The sequence below is a fragment of the Crinia signifera genome, chromosome 12 (assembly GCF_055691185.1).
Source record: "Crinia signifera chromosome 12, ASM5569118v1, whole genome shotgun sequence".
NCBI classification, from domain to species: domain Eukaryota; kingdom Metazoa; phylum Chordata; class Amphibia; order Anura; family Myobatrachidae; genus Crinia; species Crinia signifera.
The window spans coordinates 4,810,157-4,824,358 of record NC_139228.1 but is presented as its reverse complement, the minus strand read 5'-3'; the positions used below and the strand labels follow the sequence as shown (position 1 = coordinate 4,824,358).

The window sequence follows — 14,202 nt, the reverse complement described above, 5'->3', positions numbered from 1 at the left end:
AGGCGTGGCCTACACAGCCAGCCTCTAGTGAGTCCCTTCCTCAGCTCACAGCCAGTAACAGTACAGAACGCAGAGGCGTGGCCTACACAGCCAGCCTCTAGTTAGTCCCTTCCTCAGCTCACAGCCAGTAACGGTACAGAACACAGAAGCGTGGCCTACACAGCCAGCCTCTAGTGAGTGAGCCCTTTTTCAGCTCACAACCAGTAACGGTACATAACGTGGAGGCGTGGCCTACACAGCCAGCCTCTAGTGAGTGAGCCCCTGCTTCAGCTCTCAGCCAGTGACGGTACAGAACGCAGAGGCGTGGCCTACACAGCCAGCCTCTAGTGAGTGAGCCCCTTCCTCAGCTCACAGCCAGTAACGGTACAGAAGGCGGAGGCGTGGCCTACACAGCCAGCCTCTAGTGAGTGAGCCCCTTCCTCAGCTCACAGCCAGTAACGGTACAGAACACAGAGGCGTGGCCTACACAGCCAGCCTCTATTGAGTGAGCCCTTTTTCAGCTCGCAACCAGTAATGGTACAGAATGCGGAGGCGTAGCCTACACAGCCAGCCTCTAGTGAGTGAGCCCCTTCCTCAGCTCACAGCCAGTAACGGTACAGAGCGCGGAAGCGTAGCCTACATAGCCAGCCTCTAGTGAGTGAGCACCTTCCTCAGCTCACAGCCAGTAACGGTTCAGAACGTGGAGGCGTGGCCTACACAGCCAGCCTCTAGTGAGTGAGCCCCTTCCTCAGCTCACAGCCAGTAACGGTTCAGAACGTGGAGGCGTGGCCTACACAGCCAGCCTCTAGTGAGTGAGCCCCTTCCTCAGCTCTCAACCAGTAACGGTACAGAACGCAGAGGCGTGGCCTACACAGCCAGCCTCTAGTGAGTCCCTTCCTCAGCTCACAGCCAGTAACGGTACAGAGCGCAGAGGCGTAGCCTACACAGCCAGCCTCTAGTGAGTGAGCACCTTCCTCAGCTCACAGCCAGTAACGGTACAGAGCGCAGAGGCGTGGCCTACACAGCCAGCCTCTAGTGAGTGAGCCCCTGCTTCAGCTCTCAGCCAGTAACGGTACAGAACGCAGAGGCGTGGCCTACACAGCCAGCCTCTAGTGAGTGAGCCCCTTCCTCAGCTCACAGCCAGTAACGGTTCAGAACGTGGAGGCGTGGCTCTTAAACTCCAAGCAAATTATCACTTCAGCCTGAGCAAATCAGGGAAGCATTGACGTCACTAGTAACCACCTGCTTGTATTGGTGACTGCCTTGCACCCACAGAGAGGAACGAGTCCCCCTGGGACATGCAGAGCAGCAATGCAGGAATCCTCACTTGTAGAGGCACCCATCACAGAGATACCACTGCCCTGCGCGCTGGTACATAGCTGGCATCAGTGTCTCCTGGGGGGGCAGTGCCTGATACAAGGAGCCTCTGTTTGCCATCATTGCCTTTCTGGGAAGCATAAGTCCTGTTGTTTGAGCGACAGTGGGCTGCAGTGCCGGACGCTGGCATATCCTGAGCGGGCACACAGGGAGGTCTGTGTCTGAGGCAGCGTGACTAGTTCTGCGGACTCCCCGAGTACTTTCCCATAGTTCCCATCAGGCTGCCCCTTGTGTGAGGTGACTGTAGTGAGAGTGGTCACAGTATATGGCAGGAAGTGACTGCTGGCTGCACTCATTGTGGGTTCCTGTGCGGCTTCCTGCTGTTTCTCAGCTGGTGAGTGCTCTCTCACTCTCTGTTCCTGGGGTTGTCTGGCTGTAAGCACCCGCTCTGCATGTCCCCCTCCTATACAGACCATGTCTTCCTCTGTTTCGGAGTGGTGACCCTGATTGGTTACTGCATACACCTGCAACCCCCCGGCACACCTTTTTCCTGTATCCATCAATCAGCAGATTGGCCGCCCTGGGCTACCCCACTGACTGTCACTGTTGCTTTCTTCCATTATACAGGACGGGCCTTCACCCCAGTGCTGCATAATATGGAGCCACTTTCACTTGGATAATTTGGGCGGAAGTGAGAAGCAGAGAATGGCCGAGGCGTTCTACGTTCATCTGTCTGGGTGAGTCGGAATCCTACGTCCTCATCACCACATCCCTCAGTGTCTCGCTGTGTCCTGTGACGTTGTCTCACATACTAGCACAGTGGGCATCTCTGTCTGTTTCTACCAACCTCAGAATGCCAGTGAGAGGGTGGAGAGAATCAGCAAGCCTTGTTGCGGTGTAAAAAGAAAGATGGCCGATGGCCGTTATCACATACAGTAAATGATGTAGATGCTGATTTCTTCTATGCAATAGGATTGTGTCATTGCCCATTGTCTGTCCCTGAACCCCTCCTGCTATTTTGACACTTATGTTTGAACAGTGTGGCGGAAGCCGCTGGCATTGGCCGCGTAAGAGCCACGAATGACGCGGGCGACTTAGAGACGAGAAGGTTTATACTGACGGGTGTTTGCTTTCTTATTGGGGAGTTCTTCTCTATAGGAAGTGACATTTAGCTCTGCACACTCATAGAGCCGATTAAACAAGGGTACTCTCATTGCTGGGTGCTCCAGCATTTCCACAGGCGGCCTACCTGTGTGTGTAAGAAGGTGCAGCATGCTGCGTGTGGAACATATATATAGTCACGGCTGTAGTGATTATTCTAGTTCCCCTGCCCTGCCTGGGGTGTTGCGCTCTGCTGTGGTGATTCAAGCACAGTTTGGTCTGTATCTCTGCTGAAATACAGATCAGTATGTGCTAGAGGCAGTGCAGCGTGAGTGTGACACCCCAGGCAGGTGTGGGGTGCTAGACTGATCACTGTGTGTGACACGTCTCTCTAAATCCGTTTAGTGCCAACAGGATGCTGCCATGATGGAGGAGGGTCTGCCACAGCTGGTGGATTACTTTGTTATCGCAGGGCTGACCCCGACGTGTCGGCCCCTGGAGGAGGAGACCCGTCAGAGGTCGGCACGCCCAGCGGATCCAGTGATAGATGTTGCGGTCATCATTCGCTCCCAGTGTGAGGAGGTCCCACATGGATTCACCTGCATCGAGAAGACCCCTGGCAACCACTCTGCTGATCTCAGCTCCAGCCTGCTCACCAACCAGCAGATCTTCCTGTGCTACCGCCGGGGGCGGGACAAAGCCCCCATAACAGAACTGGGGTGAGAAGCGCACCGCGGGGCCTCGCTCGCCGCTTTAGGTCCTGTCCCCTCATACTCTCCTTCTGTCTGTCCTCCAGGGTCCACTATGAGGGGAAGGAGAACCTGCGTGTTGGCTTCCAAGTAATCGACACTACACCCTATAGTCACTCTGCCAACTTGAGTTCTGGGGCCCCTGGTCACCCGAAAACCTTCCTTACTTATAAAAGGGCCCCCGAAGCCCAAGGGCTGAACACAATTGGAGTGATGGATATTTGTATTATTAATCCCAGTAAAGGGGACAGCACGCCCCATACATTCTGTAAGGTGGACAGGAGCTTAAACACCAGCATGGTGAGCACTGCGATCTAGAACCTCAAACTGTACCCCAACCACAGGGTCTGTGTGTGTCCCCTGTCTCTTCTAGCTCCTAGCCCGTGACCGTCTGCTCTGTCCCGTGACCGTCCGCTCTGTCCAGTTACTCTCCCCTGTGACCCTTCGCTCTGGCCTGTTACACTCCGATGCCTCCTCTGGCCTGTTATGCTCCTCTCTGTCCCGTGGCCCACCGCTCTGTCCCGTGACCCCACGCTCTGTCCTGTGACCCTCCGCTGTCTCCCTTGGATTCTGGCCTGTGACCCTCCGCTCTACCCTGGCCTCTGGCCTGTGTGTTTCTCCCATTCTTGTCTAGCTTCTAATCTTTTTATTTGCATTGCAGTTTAGTCCAGCTCTCTTCCTCTGCTATAAGAAAGCCATGGCGAAGACGCACAGCCTGGTATATGAAGCAGGTCAGTCAGTCTGATTCTCTCACTTCTGTGTTGACCTTGTGTATGGTTATGGGGTATGTATGGGGATTGCACCCGGGCAGTATTGTTAGTATTGCAGACAGAGGAGAGTATGGGGTATGTACGGGGATTGCACCCAAGCAGTATTAGTATTGCAGAGAGAGGAGAGTATGGGGTATGTACGGGGATTGCACCCAAGCAGTATTGTAGAGAGAGGAGAGTATGGGGTATGTATGGGGATTGCACCCAAGCAGTATTGTTAGCATTGCAGAGAGAGGAGAGTATGGGGTATGTACGGGGATTGCACACGGGCAGTATTGTTAGTATTGCAGAGAGGAGAGTATGGGGTATGTATGGGGATTGCACCCGGGCAGTATTGTTAGTATTGCAGAGAGAGGAGAGTATGGGGTATGTACGGGGATTGCACCCGGGCAGTATTGTTAGTATTGCAGAGAGAGGAGAGTATGGGGTATGTACAGGGATTGCACCCAAGCAGTATTGTTAGTATTGCAGAGAGAGGAGAGTATGGGGTATGTACGGGGATTGCACCCAGGCGGTATTGTTAGTATTGCAGAGAAAGGAGAGTATGGGGTATGTACGGGGATTGCACCCAGGCGGTATTGTTAGTATTGCAGAGAGAGAAGAGTATAGGGTATGTACGGGGATTGCACCCAAGCGGCATTGTTAGTATTGCAGAGAGAGGAGAGTATGGGGTATGTACGGGGATTGCACCCAAGCGGTATTGTTAGTATTGCAGAGAAAGGAGAGTATGGGGTATGTACGGGGATTGCACCCAAGCGGTATTGTTAGTATTGCAGAGAAAGGAGAGTATGGGGTATGTACGGGGATTGCACCCAAGCAGTATTGTTAGTATTGCAGAGAGAGGAGAGTATGGGGTATTATGGGGATTGCACCCTGGCGGCATTGTTAGTATTGCAGAGAGAGGAGAGTATAGGGTATGTACGGGGATTGCACCCAAGCAGTATTGTTAGTATTGCAGAGAGAGGAGAGTATGGGGTATGTACGGGGTATGTATGGGGATTGCACCCTGGTGGCATTGTTAGTATTGCAGAGAGAGGAGAGTATGGGGTATGTACGGGGATTGCACCCTGGCGGCATTGTTAGTATTGCAGAGGAGAGTATAGGGTATGTATGGGGATTGCACCCTGGCGGCATTGTTAGTATTGCAGAGAGAGGAGAGTATGGGGTATGTATGGGGATTGCACCCTGGCGGCATGTTAGTATTGCAGAGAGAGGAGGGTATGGGGTATTATGGGGATTGCACCCTGGCGACATTGTAAGTATTGCAGAGAGAGGAGAGTATAGGGTATGTACGGGGATTGCACCCAAGCAGTATTGTTAGTATTGCAGAGAGAGGAGAGTATGGGGTATGTACGGGGATTGCACCCTGGTGGCATTGTTAGTATTGCAGAGAGAGGAGAGTATGGGGTATGTACGGGGATTGCACCCTGGCGGCATTGTTAGTATTGCAGAGGAGAGTATAGGGTATGTATGGGGATTGCACCCTGGCGGCATTGTTAGTATTGCAGAGAGTGGAGAGTATGGGGTATGTACGGGGTATGTATGGGGTATGTATGGGGATTGCACCCGGGCAGTATTGTTAGTATTGCAGAGAGAGGAGAGTATGGGGTATGTACAGGGATTGCACCCAAGCAGTATTGTTAGTATTGCAGAGAGAGGAGAGTATGGGGTATGTACGGGGATTGCACCCTGACGGCATTGTTAGTATTGCAGAGGAGAGTATGGGGTATGTACGGGGATTGCACCCAGGCAGTATTGTTAGTATTGCAGAGAGAGGAGGGTATGGGGTATGTACGGGGATTGCACCCAGGCAGTATTGTTAGTATTGCAGAGAGAGGAGAGTATGGGGTATGTACGGGGATTGCACCCTGGCGGCATTGTTAGTATTGCAGAAGAGAGTATGGGGTATGTACGGGGATTGCACCCAGGCAGTATTGTTAGTATTGCAGAGAGAGGAGAGTATGGGGTATGTACGGGGATTGCACCCAAGCAGTATTGTTAGTATTGCAGAGAGAGGAGAGTATGGGGTATGTACGGGGATTGCACCCTGGCGGCATTGTTAGTATTGCAGAGAGAGAGAGGAGCATGGGGTATGTACTGGGATTGCACCCAAGCAGTATTGTTAGTATTGCAAAGAGAGGAGAGTATGGGGTATGTACGGGGATTGCACCCAGGCGGTATTGTTAGTATTGCAGAGAAAGGAGAGTATGGGGTATGTACGGGGATTGCACCCAAGCAGTATTGTTAGTATTGCAGAGAGAGAAGAGTATAGGGTATGTACGGGGATTGCACCCAAGCGGCATTGTTAGTATTGCAGAGAGAGGAGAGTATGGGGTATGTACGGGGATTGCACCCAAGCGGTATTGTTAGTATTGCAGAGAAAGGAGAGTATGGGGTATGTACGGGGATTGCACCCAAGCGGTATTGTTAGTATTGCAGAGGAGAGTATGGGGTATGTACGGGGATTGCACCCAAGCAGTATTGTTAGTATTGCAGAGAGAGGAGAGTATGGGGTATTATGGGGATTGCACCCTGGCGGCATTGTTAGTATTGCAGAGAGAGGAGAGTATAGGGTATGTACGGGGATTGCACCCAAGCAGTATTGTTAGTATTGCAGAGAGAGGAGAGTATGGGGTATGTACGGGGATTGCACCCTGGTGGCATTGTTAGTATTGCAGAGAGAGGAGAGTATGGGGTATGTACGGGGATTGCACCCTGGCGGCATTGTTAGTATTGCAGAGGAGAGTATAGGGTATGTACGGGGATTGCACCCTGGCGGCATTGTTAGTATTGCAGAGAGAGGAGAGTATGGGGTATGTACGGGGTATGTATGGGGATTGCACCCTGGCGGCATTGTTAGTATTGCAGAGAGAGGAGAGTATGGGGTATGTACGGGGATTGCACCCTGGCGGCATTGTTAGTATTGCAGAGGAGAGTATGGGGTATGTACGGGGATTGCACCCTGGCGGCATTGTTAGTATTGCAGAGAGAGGAGAGTATGGGGTATGTACGGGGATTGCACCCTGGCGGCATTCTTAGTATTGCAGAGGAGAGTATGGGGTATGTACGGGGATTGCACCCTGGCGGCATTGTTAGTATTGCAGAGGAGAGTATGGGATATGTAAGGGGATTGCACCCTGGCGGCATTGTTAGTATTGCAGAGGAGAGTATGGGGTATGTATGGGGATTGCACCCTGGCGGCATTGTTAGTATTGCAGAGAGAGAGAGGAGAGTATGGGGTATGTACTGGGATTGCACCCAAGCAGTATTGTTAGTATTGCAAAGAGAGGAGAGTATGGGGTATGTACGGGGATTGCACCCAGGCGGTATTGTTAGTATTGCAGAGAGAGGAGAGTATGGGGTATGTACGGGGATTGCACCCAAGCGGTATTGTTAGTATTGCAGAGAAAGGAGAGTATGGGGTATGTACGGGGATTGCACCCAAGCGGTATTGTTAGTATTGCAGAGGAGAGTATGGGGTATGTACGGGGATTGCACCCAAGCAGTATTGTTAGTATTGCAGAGAGAGGAGAGTATGGGGTATTATGGGGATTGCACCCTGGCGGCATTGTTAGTATTGCAGAGAGAGGAGAGTATAGGGTATGTACGGGGATTGCACCCAAGCAGTATTGTTAGTATTGCAGAGAGAGGAGAGTATGGGGTATGTACGGGGATTGCACCCTGGTGGCATTGTTAGTATTGCAGAGAGAGGAGAGTATGGGGTATGTACGGGGATTGCACCCTGGCGGCATTGTTAGTATTGCAGAGGAGAGTATAGGGTATGTATGGGGATTGCACCCTGGCGGCATTGTTAGTATTGCAGAGAGAGGAGAGTATGGGGTATGTACGGGGTATGTATGGGGATTGCACCCTGGCGACATTGTTAGTATTGCAGAGAGAGGAGAGTATGGGGTATGTACGGGGATTGCACCCTGGCGGCATTGTTAGTATTGCAGAGGAGAGTATGGGGTATGTACGGGGATTGCACCCTGGCGGCATTGTTAGTATTGCAGAGAGAGGAGAGTATGGGGTATGTACGGGGATTGCACCCTGGCTGCATTCTTAGTATTGCAGGGGAGAGTATGGGGTATGTACGGGGATTGCACCCTGGCGGCATTGTTAGTATTGCAGAGGAGAGTATGGGATATGTAAGGGGATTGCACCCTGGCGGCATTGTTAGTATTGCAGAGGAGAGTATGGGGTATGTATGGGGATTGCACCCTGGCGGCATTGTTAGTATTGCAGAGGAGAGTATGGGGATTGCACCCTGGCGGCATTGTTAGTATTGCAGAGGAGAGTATGGGGTATGTACGGGGATTGCACCCAGGCGGTATTGTTAGTATTGCAGAGAGAGGAGAGTATGGGGTATGTCCGGGGATTGCACCCTGGCGGTATTGTTAGTATTGCAGAGAGAGGAGAGTATGGGGTATGTATGGGGATTGCACCCAGGCGGTATTGTTAGTATTGCAGAGAGAGGAGAGTATGGGGTATGTACGGCGATTGCACCCTGGCGGTATTGTTAGTATTGCAGAGAGAGGAGAGTATGGGGTATGTACGGGGATTGCACCCAAGCGGTATTGTTAGTATTGCAGAGAGAGGAGAGTATGGGGTATGTATGGGGATTGCTCCCAGGCGGTATTGTTAGTATTGCAGAGGAGAGTATGGGGTATGTATGGGGATTGCACCCTGGCGGCATTGTTAGTATTGCAGAGGAGAGTATGGGGTATGTACGGGGATTGCACCCAGGCGGTATTGTTAGTATTGCAGAGAGAGGAGAGTATGGGGTATGTACGGGGATTGCACCCAGGCGGTATTGTTAGTATTGCAGAGAGAGGAGAGTATGGGGTATGTACGGGGATTGCACCCAAGCGGTATTGTTAGTATTGCAGAGAGAGGTGAGTATGGGGTATGTACGGGGATTGCACCCAGGCGGTATTGTTAGTATTGCAGAGAGAGGAGAGTATGGGGTATGTACGGGGATTGCACCCAAGCAGTATTGTTAGTATTGCAGAGAGAGGAGAGTATGGGGTATGTACGGGGATTGCACCCAGGCAGTATTGTTAGTATTGCAGAGAGAGGAGAGTATGGGGTATGTACGGGGATTGCACCCGGGCGGTATTGTTCGTATTGCAGAGAGAGGAGAGTATGGGGTATGTATGGGGATTGCACCCAGGCGGTATTGTTAGTATTGTAGAGAGAGGAGAGTATGGGGTATGTACGGGGATTGCACCCAGGCGGTATTGTTAGTATTGCAGAGAGAGGAGAGTATGGGGTATGTACGGGGATTGCACCCAGGCAGTATTGTTAGTATTGCAGAGAGAGGAGAGTATGGGGTATGTACGGGGATTGCACCCAGGCAGTATTGTTAGTATTGCAGAGAGAGGAGAGTATGGGGTATGTACGGGGATTGCACCCGGGCGGTATTGTTCGTATTGCAGAGAGAGGAGAGTATGGGGTATGTACGGGGATTGCACCCAGGCGGTATTGTTAGTATTGCAGAGGAGAGTATGGGGTATGTACGGGGATTGCACCCGGCAATATTGATAACTCGCTGATATTTTTAGGGGTGATCAGTCGGTTCCCTGAGACGGACAATGAAATGTTCCCGTTTCCGGAGCTTGTCCCAATGTTTTGCCTGCCTATGGGAGCTACCATTGAGAACTGGTCGGAAGACACCAAATACCCCTTACCTATCTTCTCAACCTTTGTACTGACTGGAGCATCGGGGGACAAGGTGAGAGGTCATAGCTATCACTTCCTTAGCCTTGTACTTCTCCTGTACATACCCCGTAACGCTGTTACCCCTGGTTACGGCAGGTATATGGAGCAGCCATACAATTCTATGAGCAGTACCCACAAGACAACCTTACGGAGAAGCAACGGCAGAAACTCGGACTCCTGAGTGCAGTAAACAGACTTCCGATGAGTGGCCGCTCTGTCCAGACCAAGAAGAGTATCTGCGTCCTGTCCCACTGGCCCTTCTTTGAAGTCTTCAAGAAATTCCTGTTTTTCATTTATCGTTACTCCATCTCAGGGCCCCACGTGCTGCCTATAGAGCGGTGAGTCCCCCGTAGGGCATTAGTGGGGTGAGATTCTGGGGTCGGTGCTGGAGGTTTCTGGTGAGTCCCCCGCAGGGCGGTGGTGGGATGGGATAGATTCTGGGGTCGGTGCTGGAGGTTTCTGGTGAGTCCCCAGCCGTGCGGTGATGGGGGGGATGGATTCCGGAGTCAGTGCTGGAGGTTTCTAAGTCCCCTGTGATTCACACCTATAAGCTGAGCCCTTGCTGGTGGGTGACAGCCATGTCCGTGTGTCTGGGCCGAGCGCGACTTGGGGATAAATGTATGACGATGCAGACGGCTGCTGTTATGTTGGAAGGGTGATAACCCCATAGACATGTCGTATTCCGTGCAGCTTCCTCACCTCTGATAATCACAGGAATGACGCCATCTGTGTTTCCTCTTCTTACAGGCACATCTCCAACTTCATGTTCAATGTTCCCTTTCCATCTCCGCAAAGACCCCGCATCCTAATCCAGGTGCGTGTTACCCTCTGTCACATCATCCTGCCCCCCCCCCCCCCCAGTTATGGTCCAGGTGTGTACATAATGTGTCTTCTTCCACAGATGTCGCCCTATGATAACGTGCTTCTGTGCCAGCCCGTCTCCTCTCCTCTGCCCCTCAGGTTGGTATAAGTTATGCAGAACAGGAGCTTACTGGCTGCAGCCCAAACCCCGGATCCCCCACGCAGGAATACACACTTCTCACGTTCATTGCTTTATTCTCCTGTTCCCCCTACTTGTAATCAGGTGTCCTTTGTGACACCATGATGTTCTAATAGCGGCCGTCCTATACGATGTCAGATGGCTGCAGGTCTGTAAGTCAGGATGTTTGGGAAAACTCTGCATGTCCCATTGTTATTGTGAGAAATGCACAGATAGTATCCTGCGCTCCCCCCATTGTATAGCAGCGGTGTGAGTTATGTGATGCAGTGCGCTGTAAGCGATGTCTCCGTCAGCTAGTAACCTGCCATCCCCCCATTGTATAGCAGCGGTGTGAGTTATGTGATGCACAGTGCGCTGTAAGCGATGTCTTCGTCAGATAGTAACCTGCCATCCCCCCATTGTATAGCAGCGGTGTGAGTTATGTGATGCACAGTGCGCTGTAAGTGATGTCTCCGTCAGATAGTAACCTGCGATCCCCCCATTGTATAGCAGCGGTGTGAGTTATGTGATGCACAGTGCGCTGTAAGCGATGTCTCCGTCAGATAGTAACCTGCCATCCCCCCATTGTATAGCAGCGGTGTGAGTTATGTGATACACAGTACACTGTAAGCGATGTCTCCGTCAGCTAGTAACCCGCCATCCCCCCATTGTATAGCAGCTGTGTGAGTTATGTGATGCACAGTACGCGATGTCTCCGTCAGCTAGTAACCTGCCATCCCCCCATTGTATAGCAGTGGTGTGAGTTATGTGATGTACAGTACACTGTAAGCGATGTCTTCGTCAGATAGTAACCTGCGATCCCCCCATTGTATAGCAGCTGTGTGAGTTATGTGATGCACAGTACACTGTAAGTGATATCTCCGTCAGCTAGTAACCCGCCATCCCCCCATTGTATAGCAGTGGTGTGAGTTATGTGATGTACAGTACACTGTAAGCGATGTCTCCGTCCGCTAGTAACCCGCTATCCCCCCATTGTATAGCAGCGGTGTGAGTTATGTGATGCACAGTACGCTGTAAGTGATGTCTCCGTCAGATAGTAACCCACCATCCCCCCATTGCATAGCAGCGGTGTGAGTTATGTGATGCACAGTGCGCTGTAAGCGATGTCTCCGTCAGCTAGTAACCGGCGATCCCCCCATTGTATAGCAGCGGTGTGAGTTATGTGATGCACAGTACACTGTAAGCGATGTCTCCGTCAGCTAGTAACCCGCCATCCCCCAATTGTATAGCAGCGGTGTGAGTTATGTGATGGACAGTGCGCTGTAAGCGATGTCTTCGTCAGATAGTAACCTGCCATCCCCCCATTGTATAGCAGCGGTGTGAGTTATGTGATGCACAGTGCGCTGTAAGTGATGTCTCCGTCAGATAGTAACCTGCGATCCCCCCATTGTATAGCAGCGGTGTGAGTTATGTGATGCACAGTGCGCTGTAAGCGATGTCTCCGTCAGATAGTAACCTGCCATCCCCCCATTGTATAGCAGCGGTGTGAGTTATGTGATGCACAGTACACTGTAAGCGATGTCTCCGTCAGCTAGTAACCCGCCATCCCCCCATTGTATAGCAGCTGTGTGAGTTATGTGATGCACAGTACGCGATGTCTCCGTCAGATAGTAACCCGCCATCCCCCCATTGTATAGCAGCGGTGTGAGTTATGTGATGCACAGTACGCGATGTCTCCGTCAGCTAGTAACCCGCCATCCCCCCATTGTATAGCAGCTGTGTGAGTTATGTGATGCACAGTACGCGATGTCTCGGTCAGCTAGTAACCCGCCATCCCCCCATTGTATAGCAGCTGTGTGAGTTATGTGATGCACAGTACGCGATGTCTCGGTCAGATAGTAACCCGCCATCCCCCCATTGTATAGCAGCTGTGTGAGTTATGTGATGCACAGTACGCGATGTCTCGGTCAGATAGTAACCCGCGATCCCCCCATTGTATAGCAGCTGTGTGAGTTATGTGATGCACAGTACGCGATGTCTCGGTCAGCTAGTAACCCGCCATCCCCCCATTGTATTGCAGCGGTGTGAGATATGTGATGCACAGTACGCTGTAAGTGATGTCTCGGTCAGATAGTAACCCGCCATCCCCCCATTGTATAGCAGCGGTGTGAGTTATGTGATGCACAGTACGCAATGTCTCGGTCAGATAGTAACCCGCCATCCCCCCATTGTATAGCAGCGGTGTGAGTTATGTGATGCACAGTACGCGATGTCTCGTCAGCTAGTAACCCGCCATCCCCCCATTGTATTGCAGCGGTGTGAGTTATGTGATGCACAGTACGCGATGTCTCGTCAGCTAGTAACCCGCCATCCCCCCATTGTATAGCAGCGGTGTGAGTTATGTGATGCACAGTACGCGATGTCTCGTCAGCTAGTAACCCGCCATCCCCCCATTGTATAGCAGCGGTGTGAGTTATGTGATGCACAGTACGCGATGTCTCGGTCAGATAGTAACCCGCCATCCCCCCATTGTATAGCAGCGGTGTGAGTTATGTGATGCACAGTGCGCTGTAAGCGGTGTCTCCGTCAGATAGTAACCCGCCATCCCCCCATTGTATAGCAGCGGTGTGAGATATGTGATGCACAGTACGCTGTAAGCGATGTCTCCGTCAGATAGTAACCTGCGATCCCCCCATTGTATAGCAGTGGTGTGAGTTATGTGATGCACAGTACGCTGTAAGCGATGTCTCCGTCAGCTAGTAACCGGCCATCCCCCCATTGTATAGCAGCGGTGTGAGTTATGTGATGCACAGTACACTGTAAGCGATGTCTCGGTCAGATAGTAACCCGCCATCCCCCCATTGTATAGCAGCGGTGTGAGTTATGTGATGCACAGTACGCAATGTCTCGGTCAGATAGTAACCCGCCATCCCCCCATTGTATAGCAGCGGTGTGAGTTATGTGATGCACAGTACGCGATGTCTCGTCAGCTAGTAACCCGCCATCCCCCCATTGTATAGCAGCGGTGTGAGTTATGTGATGCACAGTACGCGATGTCTCGTCAGCTAGTAACCCGCCATCCCCCCATTGTATAGCAGCGGTGTGAGTTATGTGATGCACAGTACGCGATGTCTCGTCAGCTAGTAACCCGCCATCCCCCCATTGTATAGCAGCGGTGTGAGTTATGTGATGCACAGTACGCGATGTCTCGGTCAGATAGTAACCCGCCATCCCCCCATTGTATAGCAGCGGTGTGAGTTATGTGATGCACAGTGCGCTGTAAGCGGTGTCTCCGTCAGATAGTAACCCGCCATCCCCCCATTGTATAGCAGCGGTGTGAGATATGTGATGCACAGTACGCTGTAAGCGATGTCTCCGTCAGATAGTAACCTGCGATCCCCCCATTGTATAGCAGTGGTGTGAGTTATGTGATGCACAGTACGCTGTAAGCGATGTCTCCGTCAGCTAGTAACCGGCCATCCCCCCATTGTATAGCAGCGGTGTGAGTTATGTGATGCACAGTACACTGTAAGCGATGTCTCCGTCAGCTAGTAACCCGCCATCCCCCCATTGTATAGCAGCGGTGTGAGTTATGTGATGCACAGTACGCGATGTCTCGGTCAGA

The 14,202-nt window shown here is 51.9% G+C and overlaps 1 protein-coding gene across 1 annotated transcript in view; it reads left to right on the top strand.

The window, feature by feature from the left end:
• DENND4B (DENN domain containing 4B) overlaps positions 1-14,202 on the top strand; it is a 41,043-nt gene that overhangs the window by 3,771 nt on the left and 23,070 nt on the right. Inside the window, exons 2-9 of the mRNA XM_083165908.1 lie at positions 1,924-2,033; positions 2,803-3,116; positions 3,194-3,446; positions 3,808-3,877; positions 9,481-9,650; positions 9,734-9,975; positions 10,385-10,451; positions 10,539-10,597. Of these exons, the coding sequence (XP_083022034.1) occupies positions 2,821-3,116; positions 3,194-3,446; positions 3,808-3,877; positions 9,481-9,650; positions 9,734-9,975; positions 10,385-10,451; positions 10,539-10,597 (1,157 nt within the window). The 5' untranslated portion in view covers positions 1,924-2,033; positions 2,803-2,820. The remainder of the gene's footprint in view (positions 1-1,923; positions 2,034-2,802; positions 3,117-3,193; positions 3,447-3,807; positions 3,878-9,480; positions 9,651-9,733; positions 9,976-10,384; positions 10,452-10,538; positions 10,598-14,202) is intronic.